The sequence below is a fragment of the Strigops habroptila genome, chromosome 3 (genome assembly GCF_004027225.2).
Source record: "Strigops habroptila isolate Jane chromosome 3, bStrHab1.2.pri, whole genome shotgun sequence".
Classification (NCBI taxonomy): domain Eukaryota; kingdom Metazoa; phylum Chordata; class Aves; order Psittaciformes; family Psittacidae; genus Strigops; species Strigops habroptila.
The window spans coordinates 12187449-12213769 of NC_044279.2; the positions used below are offsets into that span (position 1 = coordinate 12187449).

General features: G+C 37.3%; 1 protein-coding gene across 7 annotated transcripts in view; it reads left to right on the forward strand.

The window, feature by feature from the left end:
• The window catches only part of MAGI2 (membrane associated guanylate kinase, WW and PDZ domain containing 2), a 737601-nt gene that overhangs the window by 198714 nt on the left and 512566 nt on the right, over positions 1-26321 (forward strand). For all 7 annotated transcript variants that reach the window (XM_030478640.1, XM_030478639.1, XM_030478638.1 and 4 more), the window contains exon 2: positions 22428-22544. In XM_030478640.1, coding sequence (XP_030334500.1) covers positions 22428-22544 — 117 coding nt within the window. The remainder of the gene's footprint in view (positions 1-22427; positions 22545-26321) is intronic.

Below are 26321 nucleotides of genomic sequence, written 5' to 3' on the forward strand. Positions count from 1 at the left end.
GCAAAAGAGAAAAAACGACGTTTGAGTCATATATGGCTCAGTACAGAGACATTTAAAAACAATGTTACCAGCTAACGGTGGCAGTGCAGAATGCCTCAGTTTGAAATTCATTTTTTATGCCAGAAACTCCTGGAGAAAACAGGGTTTAAGGTTTGCAGAAGAGGTTAGAAGCTAAGGAACTGGAAAGATTACTTACTAGAGCTCATACATATTTTATTTCTTTTACTACCTCACTTTCTACCTCTCCAAAACAGTTTCTGATGGATTCTCAAGTGACCTTTGAGTCTTTACTCTAGAAACAATTTTCAGCATTATTTTTTAATAGGATAAAATGCATCCATATGTCTGCTATATTGAATGTTCTTAATGCTCCATGGAAAATAGCACTTCTTTTGAAAGCAATATTTTTGCTTTCAGTTTCTTCAAATAAACCTTTTGAAGGTCTAATCTTTAGAGATTTAGGATCAAATTATGATCTTGGTCACACTGCTGTATAATGTGGTGTAAGCAGGTTTAACGTTTCAATAGATGTCTGAAAAGAATGAATGAAAAGATCCCAGTTTCTATGTTACTTCATCACTGTTGTGTCCTAGATGAGATAAGGAATCGAAGAGAGATTCTCAGTGCCACAAGAAAAACTTCAACAGCTTATTAACTTCTCATATGCTATTCTAAAAAGGGTGTAAAATGAATCTTGGTGGATACTTTGTCAATTTTCTGGTTTTTAGTTTGGCTAGGAAACGAACTGTCCCATCAGGAAATCTGATTAGGAATTATGCCAAAATGTTGGGCATAGGGGGAACTGTGTTGGAAGTAATGGTGAGGCAGTTGGTAGAGGATTTAGAAGTGGGGAGAACAGAAATTTCACTGTGGGAAGTCTTATGAGACACTTTGGTTTCTAAATGCTGGTGTCACGTTTTCCTGCACTAGCCTAGGATAAACCCTTTTTTTTTTTTTTTGTCTTTCTCCTTACTGATCCCACTTCTCTTTTACCCTGTCTTAACACACGTCTACAGCCAGACCTTGTAACTCACCCTGCATAGCTGGTGAGTTAGCCTGCCCAGGCAGCAGAAGTAATACATCACTGTCACAGCATGGTGTAGCGCCTGAGCAAATCAGCCTTGCTGAGAAGCAGGACTTGCAACGTGAGTGCAGCTTTGTGCTGCTGTAGCTGTGTTGAGCTAAGGTCTCCGTGTGCCCCACTGTGCACTGCAGAGATGCTGGGCAGGACATCTCCTCTCAGTTTAAGTGTGTAAAACTTAGGCATATACATTTCATTCCCTCTGTTGGCATTGGAAAGAAACAGCTGTCCAAAGCAGTCATTCTCCCATCTCAAACATGTATTTCAGTATTGCATGATGGTACACATCTCACTGTATTAACTGCAGAGGGAAACCAAAGTACTAGTTCAGATGGGATGTCTGACTCTTAGAGAGCTAAAGATCATAGAACAGAATCATAGAATCAACTAAGATCATCAAGCCCAACTGTTACCCCAGGACTGCCAAGCCTACCACTAAACCATGTCAGAGGTTTATCTACTTGTTGATTCCAGGTACAGTGATTCCAGGTACAGTGATTCCACCACTTCCCTGGGCAGCCTGTTCCAGTGACTGACAACCCTTTTGGTAAAGAGATTTTTCCTAATATCCAATCTAAACCTCCCCTGGTGCAGCTTGAGGCCATTTCCTCTTGTCCTATCACTTGTTACTTGGGAGATGAATCATATTTGTTCTATGTTGCCATTTAATTTATCCCCAGTAAGTGAAGAATGGAAGATGACTGGGGCTGCGAGAGTCATGAATCCTTCAGCTTCAGTGGTTTGGGTTGTTTTCAATTTTAATTTTCCAATATCTGTAGCATTAATTCTGTGACAGTTTAAACAACATTAGGGAGGCCTCTAAGAAGTTAAAAGCAGGAAGAGAACAAAAGCAGGTAGTGTATGACAGTGAAAAGGGGATGAGGAATAAGGACCTCTGTAAGAATTACACATAGCCCAGGTGGCTCACCATGGTTGCAGAGAGCAGCCATAGGCCATCTCTCTGCCTCTGTGACCTGTTTGGAGTTTGTAACTTCAGAAAATTAGGCACAGGTGTCTTCTTTTGTCAAAATATATGTCAAAAAATATGTCTTCAGTTTTGTAACTGTCCTAAAGGGATTTTGAGTGGAATCCGAAATTTATATCCTCACAGATAATAAAGCCACATCGAATTCTGCTGTTTTACTGTTAATACAGAAGTGAAAGATGAGAAGTGTAGGAATTGGGGACAAAAACAAATGAATAACAAATAGAATAAGAAGAATTTGATTTAGTGATACAATACTTTTTCTCTGCAACTGTCATTCCCCTGTTTTATAAATGTGGTATTTTTGTTCAAGATTATTCAGTGTAAGAACTACAATGCTGTCTTACACTGGGAAAGAAGAGTATGGGGAGAAGCAAACCAATTTATGAGAATAAGTGGTAACAGCCTAATACCTCTACTTTTATACAGCTGAATCTATGAGATTGTAAAGTGATTGCCTTAAAGAAAACCAAAGATTGTATTTCTGTAGGTATGATAAAAATCCTATTGGAAGGAATCCCCAGGACTCATCAAAACACTTAAAAAAGTCTTTCTGTAACAATGCAACAGTTTTCTTTTTGTGGAAGTGTAGCATGCTGTGGCTGAAACCTACAGATGGGAAAATGCCATTGAGATATTTTGCTGCTAAGATGTTCATGTGCAAATTACAGGTTATGAAGCAGAGCAGCAGATTATCTGTGAAATTTGATCTTACTCATTTTCTCTAGGTATGTATAGAATTAGAATTTCCAAACACAGTGATTTTAGCAGTTGCATGGTCCAGAATGAAACTTCATAAACATGCTGGTTTTACAAATTGTTTTTCAATGGTGGTTTCAAATACAGGAGCTGGTGAATGACCTTCTCAGATAGCACCTCAGCAGGAACATATTAGACAGCCCAGGAGATGCATACTTAAACTGATTTCATTCTACGGACTGGAGGACTGCTTTATTCTAATTGACCTTCAGCACACAAAATGCAAGCAGTTTTTTGACCACCTAATACACAACAGAAAGAGAACAAGGTTTTATTTTAAAAGGGTATTGCTGGATACATCAGCTTTCTGGTGCATCTAACATTTTTAAGGTAGCCTTAATATTGACTAAAGAGCAATATTGGTCTTTTTATAGGCTTTTATCACTTGTTAGCTGTTACTCTTGCAGAGAAAAGTCATTCATAGTACTGTAAGGTAAAGGAAGTTCCACTGATTTTCAGCACATCTCTTCTACTTCTAATGCGCTCACTAGCAGTGGACACAGCGCCTGTAACGAATCTGGCACCCTTCCAGGAATCTCTGTTTAAACAATTGTTTTCAAAGATCAATACCAGCTACAGCACCAGAATATGGGAAATTCTATTTTAAAGAAGTTTGTTACACATTTCACTGATGTTTGGTATCTTGTAATGAAAATTTGTGTGTGTGGGGGGGTGTTCCAGGAAAAGCATCTTCCAAAATAATTTTTGAAGGAATATGTGACATTGTAATAAATGGAAGACTGTTACTGAATAATGATAATGTTTACATCCAAACTTCCACTGCTTTTAATATAAAACCTATAAAATCTTTAAATAATTAAAGCAAACAAGCCATATTTACTGCTTTCCTTCTTGAGACTTTAAACTAAAACAGCTGGCAGTGAAATTTGGTGCTTCCTTCCTTAACCATACCAGCACTAGAAACAAACAAACAAAAATTCCTGGTAGAGAAACAGGCTCAAAAAGTCAAAAAAGACTCTTCCTCTCATAAACTTTTTCTAAGGGAATGGTATTTCGTATTTCTTGGAGAAACAAGCAGCCAAAATGCCTTTCTTTAAAACACAGAAAATTACTTGCAGTAAAGAGCATCTTGTGTCAATCTGGTTTGGAATGTAAATATTAACATACCAGCCAGAAAGGATCATGCCTGTTTACAGAGGCTGAGGCAAAATCAATTAATTTTGAATGCAGTGAGACTTCTGGATGCTGAAGAAAGGTATCTTAAGTCCTTGAGTGATGAAAACTTTTACCTGCCATGCTTACTAACAAGATGGAAAACAGCTATAGGAAAATCTGCCCAGGCTAGAGTATCATTTATTTTACATGCCTGTTATGCCATAGGAGCAATTCAGTAAAGTGGCACTTTAGTTGACCACCTCAGCAGTCTTTCAGATGTGGGAAGACACCAGAGCACCTGTTGCTCTTAGAAGAGCTTGGTTATGGAAAAGGTCTTAGCTATGGAAAAGGTGCGAGTGCTGTACCATACCAGTCATCGTAGGCATGTGTCATAATTTAGAACAGAGTCTAGGAAAAGCAGAGAAAGCTTATTGTTACTGTAGGCTTAGAGAAATTAATTAAAAACTAAGAATTTTTGTGTTGGATAATCAATGGTCTGCTTCTGTGGAGGCTGACTTCTATATCTTCCTTTTATAAGGGACTTGGATCTGCAGAAAAACAGATATGAAAATGAAATTACACTTTAGAAGAATCACATGTTAAGCATAACATCTAGTATAATCTTGTTAAGCAAAGTGGTATCCCTTTGGTGGTGTGCCAGAAGAAGTTTGGAAATTTCAAGGTGTATCTTGTGTTTGTTAGAATAATTTTCTCTTTATTTTGTTCTACTGAACAGCCATACGTATTTTCATCTATATGTATAGCAGCTATTGAACTATATACAAAGTGCTTTGGAGGGGAGCAGAAGCCAACAAGCTACAATAACATTCGCCTTAGCAAAAAGGGTGGTATAAAGTACATCCCTAGAGTGTAAGAAGGATGTTAATGTTAGACAATTAAGCCTTCAGAAGCAGTGAAATGCCAGTTAAGGTTGAATGAATAGTGTTAACTCTGTCCCTTGTGCACATACATATTCCAATATTCCTTAATGATATGATTGCTTACAGTTTATCACTTAACATTGTATAATGTCACAAATTTTTCTTCCTGTGGCCTCAGATCTGTCTCTGTTATTACATATGGCTAATAAAAGCAGAAATGTTAAAAATGAAAAGGAGCCAGTTTTCTATTGGCCTTTCCTTTATGTGTACAATTTGAAGATCTTAAATATTTTTATACTCATTTTAAATCTGTGCAAATATCCACTAGAAAAGAAACAAAGGGGTGGAGAATCCCCGTGATTAGCACATCCCAAGCCACATATTTTCTCATCAAACTGCAATTTCTTATTTTCCTAGATTTAAAAGATTTAAGAAATACTTTTTCTGGAATAACAAGAAATGTGATTCTACCAGAGTATTTTCGTGCTGCAGAATACAGAGTTTGTTTCGCATCATAAACAACTTCACTATTTAGGGATATCAGTTACTGTAAACTTTAGGCAAGTAAGAAAATTATGGAAATATATTAGTAAATGGACTATGGAAATTTTTAGATTTTTAGAAATATTAGTGTATCCACATTAGTCCAGTTTTTATAGAGGAAATAATGTTTAAGCCTCTTACTTCTTGCAAATATTTTTTTTTCTGTTTTATCTTACTCCAGTTTTTCCCCTTTAATTTTTATTTTGTGATACTGAAGTTTTCTAGGTCCAGATTAGAAAAAATATATAGACATCCTCGTCCTATACACATTATTTTCATGGAGCAGTTCCAGGTATTTCATTATTGAGAGGAAAGAGGGATACTCTTGCCAAGGACTGGAAATGGAAGTCAGAGACATTCAAATTAAAATTATGGCATACATTTTTAAGAGAAAGGCCAGTGAAACTACCAAAGATGGGAGGGTCTCCATCTTTACTCGTCTTCAATCCTGTGGACCTTTCTGGAAAATGCTGTAGCAACATAAATTAATAGGCTTAATACAGGGGTCTGTGGCTGAAATAGTATGTCCTGCAGCATGTAGGAGGTCAGATTAATGATCTAATGGAGGTTTCTTTTTCTGACCTGAACAAGTATTAATATGTGTAATCTTAAAATATAACTGCATGCCTTTGCCTATTTTTGGAGCAGTTTTTGATCTTTCCAAATCTGCAGCCATCAAATGATAGATCTGGCTTCTCTGTGTGATGCTTTTAAATTTGTGATGCAAAAATTCAGAAAATGTGATTTGTTTTTAAACATAAAATAAATAAAAAAGTCTGTCCCATGCTCAGTTCCATGTTTACAGACATAAAAATTGCTTGGTGACATTTTCCTAACCCAATCATTGTTTCAGTAGCCTTTGGCAGCCTGGCTACTTTGAATCTGAAACTCTGAATAAATTATTTATAATTTCCAGTATTTTTCAGTAGTGTTTTTCTTGTTTGCGGTGTAGTAGTTGGCTGCTATCCCAAAATACATCCTTTCTCCCCTTGTGATATTCTATTTTTGGCTCACATTAATACATGAAATGGTAATAATAATAATAGTAATAATAATAATATGCCTGAAAGTAGCAATGGGTATTTGTTAGGGCAATGGATAAATGGATAACCATTATGTGTTGCCTGTAGAACAGAAGCAAAAAACAGGAGGCATAGCATAAGTTACTATAGCATGAAAAGAAGGAACTTGTAACAGGAGAAACCTACTTGATATGAGAAATTAACTTTATAATATTAACAGTAAAATTCTAATTTATTACCTGATAGTGATTTATTCCCAGAGCAAATTACTTGAATCTGTATAATGATCATAACCTAAATTCCTCTGAACTGGTACTGAAAAAGTAACAATAAAATCAAAACCTGCTTTAGTCACTGCTTCTGACGAAACACTCAGTGAAATATGTATATGCACATTATACATTATGTCTCCACAGCTGTTGGATGAGGAGATGAAATCTACAGTCATTGCAAAGTATATTCTTCAGAGTTCAGTGTGCTGATGGCAGTAAGCAAGAAATCTAGTGTGGCTGTATCTGCATTAGCATTTCAGTTTAGATGAGGAATGTTCTTTGGAAGTAAATTTCCCAGTGGTCCCTACGTTGTTGTAGTTTAGCTCATCCTGCAGATCAGTCCCACAGGATGTGGTCTGGGTTCATTTTGGTTGAAGATAAACCAGGAAGTGACCAGCTACGAGTGATCACTGAGTTCACAGGACTAGACTAGAACAAGTACTAAGTAACCCCCTTAAGCATGTGCAGTCTGGGTGTTAGATCTTCAACCAGTTGCTTTACCAGACTGCTGCCATTGAACCATGCTATTTGGTAATACAGATATATCTGCTCTTTAACCATTCACAAAAGCACACAGTATTAGTTGATAATTTTTAGAAGACACTGCAATACAGTATCCTCAGATGTTAGGTTTCCTCTTGGTTTTCCTTGATGTATGCCATTCGCTTTATCCTTGAAATATCTCCAACCAAAAAAGCTGACAACTCCATACATTGACTATTCCCTTTCTGAATTAGGGTATCTGCCAGCTTTGACAACTGTTGAACTCGTACTTCTTTTGTGATCCTTTTTTCCTGGTGTCTTTGGTCTTTTGCTGATTAAAAATATGCTCGCAGACTGCAGTATAGGACAGGCTGCTCTACTCAATTTCATTTGAAATGTCTCTCCTCCGTTTATTTAATTAAAACACCAAAATTCATATTGGAATTTTGCGGAATACCTCTGAATTCACCTCATGAATAAGATCATAGCTTCAACTGAAGTCTGTCTTGAAACAGCCAGTCAGTCTTTCTGATGATCTGCTCCAAGCTTCAACCAACATTACACATTTAGAAACTTCTTGAAATGTTTTGGGTTTTTTTTGCTGGGGCAACCGTTATTTGCACTTACTTCACCTTCTCAGTTAAAACGAGAGTTCCTCAGCTCTAAATATTCCCTTTCAGGAGTTCATTATTCTGATGCAGAAAGCTAGTACTGAGTGAGTTAAACTGGCATGCTAACATTGTTGCAACGTGCTTTAGGTATTTCTTCAAAAATATTTGATTATTAACAGGGGCTCTAAATGGTATTTCATTTATGGTGTTCTTTAATTGCAAGCAAAAACAATTTTTTCCCTCAATATTTGAGAGTCTGAAAGTCTTTAGGCTGGTTGACTTGTACTATACGGATACAGACATACAGATCTTTCCTCTTTTAGAAAGTGTTGGCTTAGCTCTGACATCTATTGCATGAAGCAGGTACGAGGACAGATTGGCATTGGGTTTATGCAGATGTATTCAGACCTGTCTAGTACTTGCACATGCTTGCTTGTTTCGGACATCAAGAGCTTTGGCCCTTCAGAGTTCTCTTCTTTTGGGGCAGACTCAGTGTGACTAGCAGGTCTGGTGCTCACTCCATGCACTCACGTGGCAGACTTGATGTATTGTGCTAGAAAGGAAACAGGTACTGAGAGCATCAAGAAAGAGAGGAGAGGTGGGAAAGGCAAGATAGGAGTGTAAGGGGGAAGAAAAAAGGTAGAAGGAAAGGCTAGAAGGAAACTGGAATTCAAGGTGAAAGGGAAGACGTTGAGACGTAGAGAAAGGTTAAAGAGCAAAATGAGAAAAAGGAAAGCAGTTCTAGACAGGGTCTTTTTATACGTTTCTTTCCCTTAAGCAGTAAACTGGGTTTTTGTGAACTGCAGTCTCAAAGATTTAAATTATTCAGGCTAGCTCACTGAGCTAATTAATACTAAGTGTCAATGCAAATTTTTTGTGGAGGATTCTTCATCTATTAATGTCCAACATGTTTCAGGCCAAAGCATGACTAACTCCTTATCGTAAGTGCTAATAGATGGAAGGTCAATAGGTAGGGTATGCTGTCTATTAATATAGATCCCCAAGCCACATTGTATTTTCAGATACCCTTGCAGTTTGCAAGAACCTCAATTAGAGGAAGTCCGAGGCAGTCTTTCAGTTCTTTTGTCATGTAAACTAACTTAGGATTCTGGGGGATCACTTGGCAGCTCAAGGAGTCTTCAGAAAGCAATCTTAACATTCAAATCAAATGCTTAGCCCACTTTATTCTGAGTGGACTCTTGAAACAAATAAGCTCCTTCCTAGAGTGCAGTGAATGATAAGGTTTTTTTGTTGTATGAAATATGCATAGAAAAGTCATTGTTTCTTCCTGTGTTACCATCTTCCGTCTATCCTCCTAAAGCAACAGAGAGACTTGAAGAGTACCTAAATATAGCATTCTGAGTGCAACTGTTTGCTCTGCTCTGACACCTTATACCGCAAAATCTGAACGCAGACCAACTCTGACATAAGCGTTATTTGAGCTTATTAGTATAGGATGAGTAAACAATCCAACTTGCACACTAGCACTTTTCTGCATATGAGGCCCAAGTCCACCAGTATGTGCCCTGCAAGGCCTTATGATAGTACTTCACAATGTATATAAGTAAAATAATTAAAGCCAACTGCTGATGTTCATCTGTTTCCTTTCCGTCTCTATGTGTGTAGAAGAGAAGCCATGAGATGGGTAGGTTTTCTTTACCATAGGCGTAAGGATCCAAGAATCTGTCCCTTTATTGTTTTAATTTACTTTTTTATTGCAGTCTTACAGAAACAGAATTTTTTTACTAGCTTTCTGGTTTAAAAACATAAATCTCTCCATTATCTCTGCATGCTAGTTTAATACTCTCAAGCTGTAAAACACAATAAAAATTGACTGCCGGTACTGCTTATATTGGGTAAAGCTTACTTATAGTATATTGGGTTTGTAGCACTTTAAGAAGGAAACGGCATTGGGAGAGTACAGATCTAATATTTTATGAGGTGTGCATCAAAATTGCAACAGAGAAAGGCAGGTGAAATTGCAGACGCATTCTGCTTGACAATATTCGTATCGGAGGCACTCTTAATGGTTTTGTACCATATACACACTGATACTGACCTTATCATGCTGGTCATCATATTCCAGATAAAGCTGGAAATGTGTAGCTACTAATCCACACCTCAGTGGCTTGCCAAATTCTTTATTGTCCCATGATTTTAGCTCACTAGTTTTCTCTTTTAATTAAGTAACAACTGTGAAAGTGTAATAAATTCTGTATGAAACAACTAAGCATAATTCTGAACTGCAGGCTATATTGATTTCAGTCCAGATCATAGCCATGGGGACAACGTGCCTGAAGGGATAACAAAGAGAACATAGAGCTCTGTCATCTCTTTTTTTTCCCTGTTGTGACACCTTCCAGCTTCTGGGGCTGCAGAGTGAGCAGTTTTAGTCCAGCTGTAATCCTGTGTTTTGTTCTGTGGATCAGCAAAGCAGGGTATTACAGAAGTGCAGCAGCAGTTGCTTCCCCAGAGGCTGAGGGCATCGCGACTCTGCAGGCGCGGTGCATGATCTTGCTGCAGTACCCACCATCTGCCTGCCTAGAGCTCCTGGGAACACGAGCAGTTTATTTCCTTGTTGAAGCATATTATGTAAGCACACTTCTTTTGCAGGATGTAATTTTGCACAATGCACAGCGTCTCTTTCGGTCATTTACATTTTCCAGCAGTGCTAATTAAATCAACACAAGGGGACTCGGCTAACCGACTGAGGCTTTCCCGGAATATAACAGCTTCTTCGTGCACTGAGCAGCTGGTTCAGTGCTCCAAGACCAAGTGCTGTCTTTCAGGCTAAAGTACCACACTACACAAAAGGTACCTTTGATTGCCTGAAGACATTGCTTTATTGGCTGGGCTTAGCAACATACAGTAATTTGGAAGTGTGTATTGAGTGACATTACACAGACATTAATTTTTTATATAAAAAAATATCAAGCCTATTTTCATAGCTTTTTGAGAACATGCTAATTTGAAACTGCCTTGTCTTTGCATGCTGGGGATCTGAGATACAGAGATGTGAGTTCATAGAGTAGTCTATGTCCCTGCCTAGAAGTGAAGAATGGTATTGTCATTACATAGAAAAAACTGTCAGCAGTAAGTGTATGGGAATAATTTGCTTGGTCATCTTCAAATCTGTTGTATTTGGTGTTTAGTTATTTGCTTGAATTTTATCCTGCTACCTTCTCTTTTTATGTGTGGGAAAAGGAGGGACTGTAGGAATTGCACCCTCAGTGAGAGTGAGTCAGAGGCAGAATTAGAAAGGATGTCTGCCCCATCACATTGCAGCAGCCAGAGCACCCCAGCTCTGATGGGCACATTAGTTCTTCCTTTGCCTTGGCAAAAAGCTTGGCAGAGACAGATTGCTAAGGATAATGGCCCAGAGCTTGACCCAGAGTGTAAAATGTCCTGGTACCCATAGCTGAGTGATTTTATGATAAATATTGCCGGATTTAATTAACACATAAGTAGGGAAAAATGTCAAAATTATTCTGGAGATGTTCTGCAGCAAACCCTGGTGCTGCACAGGGCTACTGAGGCCTCAACACCTTTGTTTTCATTTTTCATATTGAAGTATGACTCAATCTTTTACCCAAATTTACACCGCTTTGATTATTCTTTTACTGTACATCTTCAAAGCTTGCCTAGTGTGATGAATGGTGCCAGAAAATGCTTTGAGTGGGTTTTATATTAAGGTAACAGATACTATCTGTCATGCTGTTGTGCTACAATAGCTAATTTGTCACGATAAAAGACGCTTCGCTGGCAAATTAGGACTTTTTTCAACCTTAAATCAAACCCAAGCAAAACCCTTCTCTTAGTTGTAGCTTCACTTTTCTTTCCCAAACTAAAATTTATTCTTTATGTCAGTCTTTTAATTCTTAGTATTAATTAGTAATTATTCTTGTAAGATTATTAATCGCTTTATAGACTGCATGAACAAAGAATGATGAAGTTTTAGATGTCTTCAAGAAGAAAATAGGATTACTTATGCCTTGTTATGCAGTCGGTTTAAACAGTAATTGCTTATTTTGTTACAGATTTTTCTAGCTATATCTAGCTTTTTAGAAGTTTAGTTTTACAGTGAAAATGTTCACTACTGCCAACTTTTTGAATACATTTTATCAGAAATTTTTTTTCCTGGCAGTCAACTGTATAATATTTAACTATCTTGGATGCCTTAGAGAGAATGTCCCTCCCCAGGCAGAGAAAGAAAACTTTGATTAAAGGCTCTAATTCCCAAGCCAGTGCAAAATGAACACCTGAATTATATATAGCCTTAGAAATATGTCTGCTAGACTTCCAATGGGATTAACAGTGCAATCTTCTTGTAAAGCTCTTAAGTATTATGTCCACTGCTCATCCAGTTATTTATTGATTTGTCTTTAAGCATAACAATGACCTGTTCAATTAGTACTGCAACTTCTGTTCCAAAGAATCCCAAATACTCCACAGGCTTCATCTCTTCTTCTTTCTTGGCTGAAATGCAGGTTTCTTAGCATGTATCATGTATCACACTTCAGCACTATCAAGGACTAAAAAATGCATCCACTGGCCTCAAAATGCTGAGGCACTTGCCTGCACCTGGTTTAGAGAGAAAAATATCACTTGCTCAGATTCCAGCATGACCTTTATTTTGGTTTCATGTGCAGAGAAATTCTCTGTTCAGTTACTGACTGGATACAACCCTGGCTAACTAGTGCGATAGCTGCAAGATGGCATCACTGTAGACTTTAAGATGAAAGCAATATCACAGAGAAATGAAATGGAGAGGACCATGTCACATAGCTGTCTTGAGTAGTATGTTGTGTGTAAAGCTGGAGTACGCCTTCTCAAGCTCAGGATTATTTTCATGTTTTGTGTTGTCTTAATTTCCCATTACTGAAAAATAACTGTAAAGCACCTCCTGTTTTAATTTTCCTGCCTTTTACTCTTCCCTTTGACTGATATGAATGCCATGGCACTTGATTCAGGAAAACAGTTTTTTGGGTGAAGGATATGCATTTGATAACATACATGTAATTCAATCTCAGAGATTAGCAACAATGTTGTGAACTCTGCTTTCAAAGTTTGGTTTATCTATTGCAAGTTGAGTTTGCACTTGGTAACTTTCATGAATATAAAGTCTGCAAAATGGTGTTGAAAGCCAGAAGGTAATGTATTATGGTAGTGATTTTTCATGGTGCATTATGGGTTCAGACTGAGATGCTGCAGACTTTAAAAAACTGGGCTCCCATGATTCAGATACCAACCTAAATCATATTTTGTAACTATTATTAGAACTTATACAATGGTAGTCTCTATGAGCTTGCTTCCCTTATAAATTGTGTGTTACTGGGATTTTTTTTGCCCAGATTAATCTTTCACTTTTTATAAAATGTCAGCACATAATTCACAGCCTATTAATATGGCAATATGATTTCCAGAAGTAAGGAAAATAAGTCTCTATCTCAAGCAATTAAAATTGTGCAGCTATGATTTAAGTAAAATACCTTTCAAATAATTCAAGTCTGGAAAAACTATGCCACTATTCTGATCCAGTCTTTCATACTTTATTCAAATGCATGTCAAACCTCAAATTTCCATCACAGTTTTGTCTTCCGCAAAGAAGATAAAGCTAAAACAACATTAGAGAAAAAGGACATTTGTGTCCCTAGTAGATGAACAGTCATATTGTTGTGTTCATAGAAAAAGAGTATTAAACAAAACAGTAACTTTTCCATTAAAGGTGAGGGGCAATTGCTGTCTACTTTTAAAAGGAGTTGGTTTTACCTATTGCAAAGCAAGGACAGTATTTTTCCACAGTAAGACAATTTTGAACATATTCTTGTAAGTTCTACTTTTGCTTGAATAGTAAAACTTGTAACAGATTCTTCTTGAATACTGACAGCTTATCTATGTAGTTATCAGCACAGGCTTGTAGGAGCAGGCAGCCCAGAGGAGAGTGCAAAAGAGGACTGTAGAGGCTCTGGATGTAGAGACCAGAAGCGGTTTTGGGTGCAAGTAAGATGTGTGTGGTTGGTTCCTGAGGAACACTGTCTGAACATCCCCTTCTTGCAGGTGTTCTGTGCATTACAGTTGGTGCTGCACCAGATGACCCCAAGAGAGGTTGCAGAGTTTCAGTGTTAGATGACTCATGCTTCCAGCAAAGAGAACTAAACTGATGCAGTGAGGCATAATTTGTACCCAGGCAGAATGAATGAGCCCCACATTAGCTCCATTGTTGGTGAGATTAATGCCGCATTTGAGCTTTTCGGAGAAGTCAATTTATAGGTGTGATTTTTTTTCTAATGAGCATGTCAGTAAGCAGCAAACAGAAGCATGACTTGGTTTTTTGTTTGGTTTGTTGTGGGTTTTTTTCAAGTATATACACAAAAGAATTATTTTGGTATATTTAAAATATAAAGTGAATTTATTTTTAATAATTATTAAGTATTAAATTATTGACATTATTAAAAATAAAATTCTTATATGTTTATGACCTTCCTCCTCCCCCCCAGTTGACTTGTCTGTTGGACATTTGTGACTGAGACGGATTTTCCTGGCATTCAAAACAGCTTCCTGGCAATATATCTAGCCCAAATAACAATATAAATGTTTTTCTGGAGCTAAAACCAGCCTTATTAGTTCTGTTCAAATGTTTTCAGTATCCTACAGTCAATCTCTGGTTAAACTCATTCTATCAGTTTTCATCTTTATGTACCATCAATTTTCAAAGAGGTTTTGTCTTTCGAAGAATGCCAATAAGATGCTTTATTTCTCTTTTCCAACTGTTCTTACAGAAGTCAGTTGGGACCTTTCTGTCATTTTCTTTGGGATCTGTATCTGGGAGTTATGTCACATAACAAACATTGGCCTTACCAAATTTCAAGCTCTGTTGTGGTACCCTTTGGCCAAAGAAAAGGAGATTTCTGTGAGTAGGAGCATCTGAATGCCAGGTAGTATGTGAAGTAAGACTTCTGTAAATATGTTCAAATTTCAAGAGAAGAATTCTATCCTTGGAGATATTGCTGGGCTCTGTGTAACTTGCACAGGCTGAGTGTGATTTTTGACATTCTTATGTTGTAAGTAAATCTATAAGCCCTTACAATTTAGTGCTTCTCAAAAACATTTGTAAAGATAATTATTTCCCTTGTAGTAAGCCTCGTAGGACCTTCACAGACTTTAAAGTATCTCAGTAGCAATCATGAATGTTTGTGTGTAAGTTATCAGTCAAATCAGTTATATACTGGAGGCACCTACAAACAGCTGTTTGATAATTAGCTTTAGTGAATTCCAAAACCAGAGTTTTGAAAAGGCAGTTCATTTTCAGGTGGGCTTTGTAGAGAAGCAGCAGCAGGATTTAAACATCGTTTTTACTATATTTATGCACCTACTAACTAGAACACAGAATAAAACATAAGTATTCTGAAAGTGACCAAACTGTACTCTCTGTTACCTGAAGTACAGCTTGACTTTTTTTTACCAACCGGTTAAATCATGCTGTTTCCCAAAATTTCCAACCAAGAACTCTGCTGGGTGGTCAATTAGCTGGAGAGAACAAAACAAAGTACCTGTAAATAGCAAAGCTACAAAATGGGTTTAGTAGTTAAATGGCAGGTTTTTGAGGTTAATTTGGGAGTGCGTATCTCAAAGTGCATGCTGCCAGCAGGCTCTGGAAGGTGCTGTAACTGGCTTCACAGTGGAAGGCTGTTTCTGTAGCCATGAGGACTGGAAATTTACTATTACAATAAGAGCTGAAGTTCAGTAATCTGAGATAAGGTACAAAATGCAGATGTGTTTGGCTCAGCTGACTCTTCTGCTGACACAATGCTCCCTGTATCCTTAGAAACCACATTTTTGTTTCCGGCACAGTGCACACTTAACAGAGGTTTAAGGTTAGCCACAAAACTAAGAAAATAAATCGAAGGCATGATATGCTTTCACAGAATTCCAAGGATCTACCTACCCCCAGTGTTGCTGGTCTCATCTTGTTGCTGCTGCAGGGTGTCCTGTTGATGTAGTCCTTACACAACCTGCCCCAGGAGAAGGTACCACAAGGGCAGGTGTAACAGTGCTAAACTGAGTCTAGGTTGTCCTTAGGCAGTGAGGATTCCTCCATTTCCAGTACAAGAGAAAGTGGAAACTTTCTCCACTGTGAAGATCAAAGTGTACAAATCTCACCCTGTCTCCTGGTGTGAGGATTGACAAGGATCAATATATAAAAGATCAATAATATAATCCATACACAAAGAGAAAAGCAAAGACTACAAAATAATAGGCTGTAAAATAGAAGGTCATTTTCCTGTCAATAAACTAAATCTTCAATTTTTTTTCATCACGTATGACACTTATAAGAACTCCAAGATGTACATTTTCCTAAAGCATTTACTCTTGAAATTTGTTTAGATCTCCAGTAAAGGATCATGAAATAGAATTTATTGAAGTAGTCCCAGGACAGAAACTAATTTTCTTCCTGAGGAGTCTAATTTTATTGCATAATTCCCTCTCAGTTCTCCATCATGCTCGATCTTACCACATGTTCCATGGTGCTGATAGCTCAACCATGATGGTTTGAGACTTTGCAGATAAGTCTGATGGCAGACTTGGCTGAAGGCAGTGGTCTAAGGCAGGCAGAAGTTCAAGGAAGATGCACACTGTTTAATCAAGGAATAGAAGGGCTTTAAAAATAAAATATGTAATCTTCAGCTGATGACTGGAATGTAATATGTGTTTTTTATAATGTACTGAAATTTTGTGGTACTGTTTTCAGACTACTGTTACACTGTTACATATTTTACATGTAAACCTGAAGGAACTTCGAGGATTGAATATGCCCAATATACAATGATTGCTGAAATGCCATCACTATATTCCTCTGAGCACTAGATAGCTTTGTTGAGAATAATTTCTCTTAAATAATAGGCTTAGCTGGAGGCTATATTTTGATAATGAATCCATGTAAAATCCAATTGAGAGTTCTGATATTACTTGAGAGAATTTTTATTTTCTCTCTTAAAAGTTATTTTTCTGGTTACGCTACCCAGTTAAAGAAACTGTTAAAGCAAATCATCTCATAGGGTTCAGAAATGTTAAATGCATGACATCTTTAGACATCTTTGTTAATCAAGCAGAAAGGTAAGACATACTTCATTTGTTTATAAAGTATTGTTTATACTACAAATATTAGTAGTTCATATGAGTAGAGGTAATAATCAAATTCTCTTTAATTAATTCTTTCTTAAGGGTAACTTTTTGAAGTTTATCACAGTAAAATATCACTGGACTTGTGGGGAAAAAAAAGCAACGAACTGTGGCGTTCTTGTCCTGAGAGAACCATCTGGAGGAAGAAAGTTTGAGAGAAGAGGGGATGTGGCAGTTAAAATTTGTTATGTTTAAAATCTTCTCAATTCCTTTAGGAAGATCACAGTTAGAAGTGTGTGTTGGCAAGCGTGTTTTGGAGTCCTCACTGACACAGGCTGTTTTGCAGCTGGGTAGCCCCTATCCCTCACTGCTGCTCAAACTTGCATTGCTGATTTCTGTGCATACACCAGCCTAGAGCTGTGTGGGTCTGAACAACAGGACTGGAGGAAGGGAATTGTAGGTGACCTCAGGTTAGGTTGTATGTGCCAGGAAATAAAAATCATAGAGATTTTTACCGGTAGGTGGGCATGGTGTCACTGGACTGATGGGGATGACTGAGAGGAGTTGTATATGATAATTTCAGGTATTCTGACTCTGACTGGACCATTAAAAAAATATTCAGAAGTGAGCAATTAAACCATGTGTGCACCTTTTTTGTTTATGATGGTTATAATTTTCTTGGTATATCCTGGAGAGAGTCAGAAAGAAAGAATTATTGCAGCCACTTTCATGGGAAAAAGACTTTTTTATCTCATCATTAGAGAAAAGAACTAATAAATTAGATATTCCTTATATCTGGTTTAAAGAATTCAGGCTGTCATTTCGGCTACTGATTGAGTTAGGCATCTGTGATGATGTCAGTCCAGCACGCACCAAACTTCTCCTGAAAAGGTGCAGAAGAAACTTGAACTATTGTCAAACATCCATGGACACATATAATAAATAAAGCTCCAGGTAGCACCTGAGTAAATATTTCGGATGAGCCTGTCCAGTAGAACAGTCCTACTGAAGCTGGTGAAAGCCTATTCAGCCAAGGCATTTGACTTACTTAGAAAATACATGTCTTACATTTACCGTCAGAAGTGGGAGCTTGTTGAAAACAAGAAGAGGCACAGATTGATGCAAGTAGGGCAGTAGAAGAGGGGAGGTAGTTTATACTAAAAGTTTATGAGCTTGTCTGCTTTCACAGGGTACAGATCCTAAGGTATTTCCTTTATTTTCCTCAGACACAGGTCATGTACAGATGCAAATTTAGATGCAAGAGTCTTGGTTGCTCATAGATATTTTTAACCAGGAATTTTTATAGAACCTAGGGAAACTGAAACCTTTTGAATTTTAATCCCAGAAATAAATTATCTGAGGCAAATTATTTTTGGCTGCGATGGAATTGATTATATTGTTAAAAAACAAATAATTTAGCACACCAGGTTTTGAGAAGTCAGTTCACTGAAAGGTTATGATATAAGAATAGAAAATACTAATGGGTGAATATTCAAAAATGTTTGTTGAAAAGTTATAAACATAAAAATTGTGTTAAGGGTAAGAAATAAATTATTTAGAGCTAACGTTGCAGGAACAACAAAAGGGATGCTCAATGTTTACAACTAGTCCTTCACTGAAAGATAGAATACGAGAGTGGACTCCAGCTGCAGCATCAGTGGGTTACCAAATAGGAAGCCACAAAATAACGATTACAATATCTAGGGCTACAGCAAATTGTAAACCTTTATCCGTCATTGTCTCAGAAATGGCAATTATCTTCTTCAGTTTTGAATCTTTAAATGAGCTACAAACGATTCAATGCCCTTTCGTATGTGTTGCCTTTATTGTATTTCTTTTCTGATTGGAATTTGCAACTAGATTTTATAAGGGGAAGGAAACTTGACAGAAATTCATTAAAACACTGTAAAAAGATATACTTCGCTTATTGAATTCATAAGTACAACATGTAAACAGAACATTTTTTAGTTCATCCAAGTGTATCTAATTTTATAATCTCTAGAATCAAATTCAGTCATGGTTATGAGTTTGCTATCGTGATTGGTAGCTGTACCTAAACCAGACATACATTATGCAAGAGATCATTACTGAAGTATTTAATTCACATCCTATATTTCCCGGTTAGCAGAGCAATGGGATTCACTGGAGTGAAATGAAACTGAAACAGAGTACAGGCCTCAAGCCAGGGAAAAGAGGAAAAAACATCCCTGCATGGCTGCAGGCCAGTGCATGCTCCATCGCACAGTTGTCAGCCTCCTCCCGTGGCAGTGGCCAAAGAACATCTTCAATTATGGTCTCTGGCTTGGGTTTCTAAAGCTTGCGCTGTATAGTACCTCTGACACACAACAGCTCTTCCATTTGCTGTCATGCACAGTGAGCAGGATGTAGCCTTCGTGAGCTCCTTCTCTCTGAACTGCTTCTTGTGAGCCACTGTGCAGCTGCAGTGAGGTTCATGGTGTGGTGCAGCAGGCACCAGTGGTCCCTGAGCATCATTCTGAGGTTCTCTACTGTGGGTTGGCTGGGAATAATAGAAAGCTGGGGGGTTAAGTTCATGCCAGGAATTTCTCAGTGTCTCAATGTAGTGTGAAAGGTTTTCAATGTAGTGTGAAAAGAGAAAATAAAGGAAAGTTGAAATTTATAGAAACCAGGTTAGTCACTTGTCTAACTGCATTGGGTGGGACCACTAAATAGTGGAGTATTGTTACTGCCTGTAAAAGCAGACTTTCTCTGATTGCTTCTTTTTTATGAACTTACTGACAGTGCTACTCAGTTTCTTCTTTCCCTCCAATGTAAAAAAATTGATAATATTTTCTGTCCCTTTATTTCAGCCCTTTGGAAGACATAGTCCTATTATCATTACTGATGTTATTCATGAATTTTATGCTCTGTAACACAAGATCTAATTCACTGCTTCTAAATCAAGGCTGCCTCACATACTTGTGAATCACTGTAGTTTCTTGCAAAAAGTCTTACAGCGCCATGCTAGCACACTCAAGATATTCTGCTTGTACTTTAAAAGGATCAGGCTGCTCAAAAGCTCAGGTATTACAAGTACCTGGAGGTATCAGGTATTACAGCACATCTGGAGTCACTTATGCTTTTGACGATCAGTAGGTAAAACAACAAACCTTTTGGAGGGGAAAAGCAGAAGGATGACATTTGGAAGGATGAATTAAAAGTATTGCATCTGGTCCTCAGAACTCGTACTCCTGAGCTTTTTTTTATTTTTCTCACTTTCCAAATGTAAAATCCATTATTATACCAGATTCAAAACCAAAGGCAACATGTGTCCAAAGAATTGAAAAACATCACATAGGTCAGAAAACAGAATGACTTTTGAAGAAGAAAATTTGTCTATTATACATGTGCTGTGCTATCTGCAGTTCATCTGACTGCTCTTTAAAATAGACTTTGCTAATGCTATAGTATACACTCAAATATTAAGAAAAAATTCATGTTTCCTTAGTGCTTGGAAGCTGGGAATTATTCTTTCTCTGCACCATATACAGGTATTATTTCTGTCACAAACTTTTGCTTTTGAATCTGTAACAAATACAAAGCTGTAGGTATCTCCTGTTGTAATATGCATTCTTCATACTCCAGCTTGGAATATGCAATTTGCCAAAAATTTCAGGTGACTATTTTATGAAGTGTTTAGGAGGTTTTAGCGCATTCGTTAACACATGGTGAAGTAGACGGCTGTGTTTGAAGCAAAAGGCTGTAAATAAAAAATGCACTTTGAGGCTCAGAAAGCTGTGTAGGCTCCTAAACTTACTTATGTCATAAGTTGAATGATTCAGGTTTATGTCAGTGGGCAGGCTACAGCTGTTGTTCTCGAGCTGGCATTTTCTCAGGCTGCCAGAAAGCATCTGCATCACTGGGCATGTTCTGTATATTAGAGCAAGAAGAGCAAGAGCTGCAGGACCTTTACTCTCTGCAGCCAATCAGAAAAGACAGCTGATTCTGATCAGGAGCCGAGCATCTCTCTGCAGCCTCCGATATGTAAGAAATTATTAGGAGTAAGCATGGTCTGGTCTGCAAATAGATCTCGTTGCTAGAGACAGTGTTAGTCGTACTAAAGTAGTACTAAGTAGCTCAGCTGGGATCCTGGAAGAGCAGAGATCTGTATGGAGGTTCTCAGCCTTGAGGAACTGGGCACACAGGTATTTCTTTGTGTCTGTTACGAGTTGGGATTTTTTTCTTTTCCCTTTTATTATGAAAGTCTGCTGGTTTTTTGTCTTTAGCTAAAAATGAGAGAAATTATTTAGAAGCTTTTTATAAACCTGGAATGAAAGGTTTTGAAGTTATTGACAAAGAGCAACAATAATAAGATTATGGACTTGTAAATGGAAGATAAATAGGAATAGCTGTAAGGAGAAATATATTTTAATTTGTATCCATTCGTGCTCTGCAGTGATTTTCAAATAATTAGGTAGGAATGTTATTTGTTCCTTTTTACAGGAAAATCTTTATATAGTCTGAAGTCAATAAGACTTTTAGCAGAGGGTTCAATAGCAAATGCCATTTGAAAAAATGTTTTAAGGTTGAATGTGTGAAGCAACAAGTTAGGGATCTATATCCTTGCAATTTTTCATCTCAGGAATATTTGTCATCACTCAGTGTAGTAATGATTTTCTATATTTTTCTTATGTCAGAATTTCAGATAAGGAATAAATTGAGTTATTTATAGACTCTTTTCCTATAATTATAAATGTGATCCATACTCAAGGTTAAAAGAAATGCAGAGGGTCTATGTCGGGAAATGTTTATTAATCATGTTGGATTAGATTTAGAAGTATGCCTTTAACAGTGGAACATGATACACCAGTCAGTGGCTAAACAATAATTTGATTTGAACCAAAGTTATAATTTTGTTTTGTCCTACAGTTATAGTAAAAATGGCAAATACAGGGGTTTTCTACATTTGCAGTGTTATGCTGAGATGCTGTATTACTAGTGTCTCTATTCAGTAGTGAAAATAAAATATGTACCCTTGTTTGCTGTAGTATCTTTTTCAGATGTGAATGCTATTAGAAATAGATAACAAAAGATTTTATTGTATTTATATGATCATTAAAAATAGCTGTACTTTCTTCTCGTTACACTTGAACTGAAAACACCAAACATTACAGAGATGTTTTAAACCAAGATTTTTTGGTTTAACAGGCAGGTGGGGAACTGGTACAAGATCATGGGGAACATTATACGTAATAATGTATTATTTTTATATATATGTAGTTAGATATAGAATAACAATGTGGTCCAGTTTTGTGCATAAAAATGACACCTCTTTCTATAATCCTGTATGTATTTTATGAACTGTACAGATTTATCCAATTAGTTGACATTAACTATTTTTAACCTTTACAGTTATCAATTCTAAATAATATTATACCAACTGTATGCCTTAACCAGAAAGCTCTTTGTGCTTCTGTCATCCATCGTGACAGAAACATGAAGGAAAATGAGCCACTGAGACTTTACAAGTGATGCATTACTTCCACCAAAGTGATATATTTTTAAATCATGCTTTTATTTGTCTTTTCCTTGACAGGAGGCATTGTTGATAAGGACCTTCGTCACTACCTCAATTTGCGGTTTCAGAAAGGTTCGGTAGACCATGAGCTCCAGCAGATCATAAGAGACAATCTCTATCTCCGCACTGTGCCATGTGAGTAAGGTGGAGATGAACAAATCTTTTCTCTTAGTGACAACATACTATCTGAATTAATGCTGCTGAGGGCATTTGCAAGGCGTGAAGACGTAGACTCTATATGAAGCAGTCTTCCCGTAAACAGAGTTGTGGCTTGGTTCATGTCTTTCATGTTACTGCTGAGAAACTGAACTGTATAATGCTGAATTAATTTCTGAAAACTCATGGTGTTTTCAATGTTGTAGCTCTCATAAACTGTGGCTCTAGAATAATAGTATTTTTCTCCTGTAGTTTTAGAAAGCGCAAAGTTAAAAGACCTGGGCTGGTTAAATTGGTGGCCAACAGAGAGAGCTTGATTTGCTCATATTTCACCATATTATACGTTTCATAATAATACTGTGCGGTTTAGAATGCAATAGGGCAACAGACGAAATACAAACTAGGAAAATTGGTTGTTTAGGTGCAGCAGGCATGGCAATGAAAGTTCATATTCTCTTGCATATGTGTTCTTTTGTTGTTGCATAAGTCAATAGTATCTAATTTGAAATATTCTGAAATCTGTAGAATAATTTTTGTAGTTATTGACATTATTCACCTGTGCCTGCAGTAGGCATGAAATTAAGCAGAGTAGCGTAAGCCATGTCCTACTCTCAGGGCCACACTTTTTAGAACAGATATGCTCAGCTGATGGACAATATAATATTTAAAATGGACTGAAGTTCCATTATTCTTCCCTCATAAAAATAATCGCTTAGTAGACAAAAAGCGGGCCTTGTGGTTTTGGCAAAAAAAGGGTGCACCTCTGAACTTGCAGGCTTGCTGCTGGAATGACAGGCAGAGGAAGGTATACTAAGTACCTGTGCTATTTATATGGTAATGAGTGGATGCTCTTTGAAAGCTATATTATTGTGAATGCTACTGTATGTTTTTTCTTTCATTATGTTAAAGAATGGAGATTTGAAAAACTCCACTAAAAAAGACACACATTTCCCTTTTCCCATTTCCCTTTAGCTGAAGATAAATAAAGTCTTAATTTCAGGAGTTCCATTTGTCCCTGATTAGAAAGGAAGGTGGAGAAAAACATTAAAAAAAAAAATAAATTACCTGTATGCAGAAAATCAAAACCATTGCATTTATGTGACATTATGATGAATTAGGTTTGTCTGAAGGTGCTGAGAAGCATCACAGCTGAAGTGCAACTGCAAGTACAAATATGTTTCGAGATTAAGTATCACTTCTTAGGATGTTTAGGAGGATTTTTAGCATAGAAGTATATTTATTTATTATAGTCCCAGCCTCTGCTTGTTAATGATGGATATCAGATTAAAAAGGAAACAATATTGCAACTACTGCATGTGTGTAACAGATACAGTCTGTTGGCACTATGGGCATGATGAGTGGTTTTGAGGTTTGTTTTGTTTTTAATCAAGGCAATAATAAAGAGTTCTTGTTTCTCAAGTGAAATACAGTACTCAGAAGCAAATTTATCATTCAAAGAGTAGCTCTACAACTGTGAAGACTCCAATTTGAAACCTATAAACACTTAATGCTGCCTTTCCTTTCTGCTGTGACTTACCCATCTTCTCTGTCATTATTGTATTACATAGTGAGCATCTTTAACTAAGAACCCCTGCTCATTGCTGGGGGGATGGACTAGACGACCTTTCAAGGTCCCTTCCAAACTAAACTATTCTATGATTCTATGATTTTCAAAAATAATATGGTGTTGCAGATGACAGCTGCTAAATCACTAGGTAAGCTGACCTGTTGGATAGAGTGAAAGACTTTTCAGTAGTGGTGATGGAAAAGAATAGAACAAAGTAGTGCCCAAGTGGCGCATTTTCTTTGAAATTTTCTCAAACTTCCTATGAAAGTAGCTCTTCTGAAATGTGAGTTCTTTAAAATGAAGAAATTAACAAGTGCAGAGAGGGGAGGATATGTGGTTAGCTAAAGAAGTTTCATTGTCAGGTAAATGAAAAGGACACCATCGTATAGATTGCAACCCAGATTTCCCCTCAATCATAATTGCAGTCAGTATTTGTTAATGCAGTTTTATTCTATATCCAGCATTCATGTTTAAGAGGGAAAATATTTCAACTGATTTCTTTTTTTTTCGTATAACTTAACTAATTTTTGAATTCTGAATTTACTTTTCAGGGGTGGTGGTATTCAATTTTTTTTTTTTAATCTTATTTAATTTTTTTCGAAGCTCTGTACATAGGCTAAATGTAATGGTTAGGTGTCCAAACACTGTACTTTAGAACTGGTAGGGAGATTACTGCTATGCAGCAGTAATATTTAACTGACAATACCATTGCCCACAAGTTCACTTAGTGAATACAGACTAACCATGTACTTACTACAGATCTTGCAACGGATGCCAACACAGCAAAAGCAGCACTCAGTTTGGTCAAATTCTTGTGCAGCAAAATAAAGAGAGAAAGCCACCTGCAGACAACACAGGCTTTATTTCCAATAACAAGGTTGTAACACAAAGAGAAAAAAAATCTGAAAAAAAAGTGGCAACCGTTTCTCTTTAAAAATGCACCTACAATCTTTCTTCAGTTATAGAGGTATAATTGTTAGTGAATTCAGGAGAACCTTTATAAGAGAGTCCTTGACCCTGAATTTTTACTGTTCTTTGCTCTCTGTTCAGACTGACAGCACTGGCCCCAGTAGTGCAGAGGGTATGACCTCTGGTTTCTCAGCCTCCCAGGTCAGACTAAGACGTCTTTCACTTACATTAAATGAGTGAGTATACTCTGTGAAACTAGGAAGCGGAAAACTAAATCCATACCTGTTTTAAATCAGGATAAGCCAAATGCAGGTAGAACAAGTAAGCCAGTACTTACTGGAGAAGAATTTGAATTGTACACTGTAGAATCATGAAATCATAGAATGGCTTGGGTTGGAAAGGACCCTAAGATCATCTAGTTCGAACCCCCCTGCCATGGGCAGGGACACCTCACACTGGACCATGCCGCCCAAGGCTCTGTCCAGCCTGGCCTTGAACACTGCCAGGGATGGAGCATTTACTACTTCTTTGGGCAACCTGTTCCAGTGCCTCACAACCCTCACAGTAAGGAACTTCTTCCTTATATCTAACCTGAACTTCCCCTGTTTCAGTTTAAACCCATTACCCCTTGTGCTATTGCTACAGTCCCTGTTGAAGTCTCTCTCCAGCATCCTTGTAGGCCCCCTTCAGATATTGGAAGGCTGCTATGTGATACACAGGACGTCCTTGTGTGCACCAAAGGACGGATGGGCCAGAATCTCATGACATGAGGGTAATGGATCAATTCTACCCTTAGAAATTCTGACCTCCCTGGATGTGATGAATTGGTTTGGTTTGTGATCCTTACACTTCTCTATTTTTACTAATTCAGTGCCACTCTCTACCAAATTAAAAATGACCATGTAACCCTCAGAGTCAAATGCTGCCTTCCATAAGTGGTTGCAGTTTTCAGTGCCATGTGAAATTGATTTTCCCTGCATTGTCAACAGGAATTACACGCATATATCCCAGGGCAGAATGTGTGATTGTATTTGCAGCAGTTGAGATGCAGCCGTTAACTAGCTCTGTCCCCAGAGCTGTGTGACAGCAGTAATGAAACTGATACATAAACAAGAAAAAGAAGAAAAAGTTCTGTTAATTTGAAGCTGAGTTAGAAAAGCAATAAAGCTTTCACCAGACAAGGTCAAGAAACTGAAACTTTTTTAAAGATACAGTATTGCAAATGATATAAAAGAAAATACGTGCTCTGGAGAAGGAAGACTGGGCAGTGGTCTTCTATC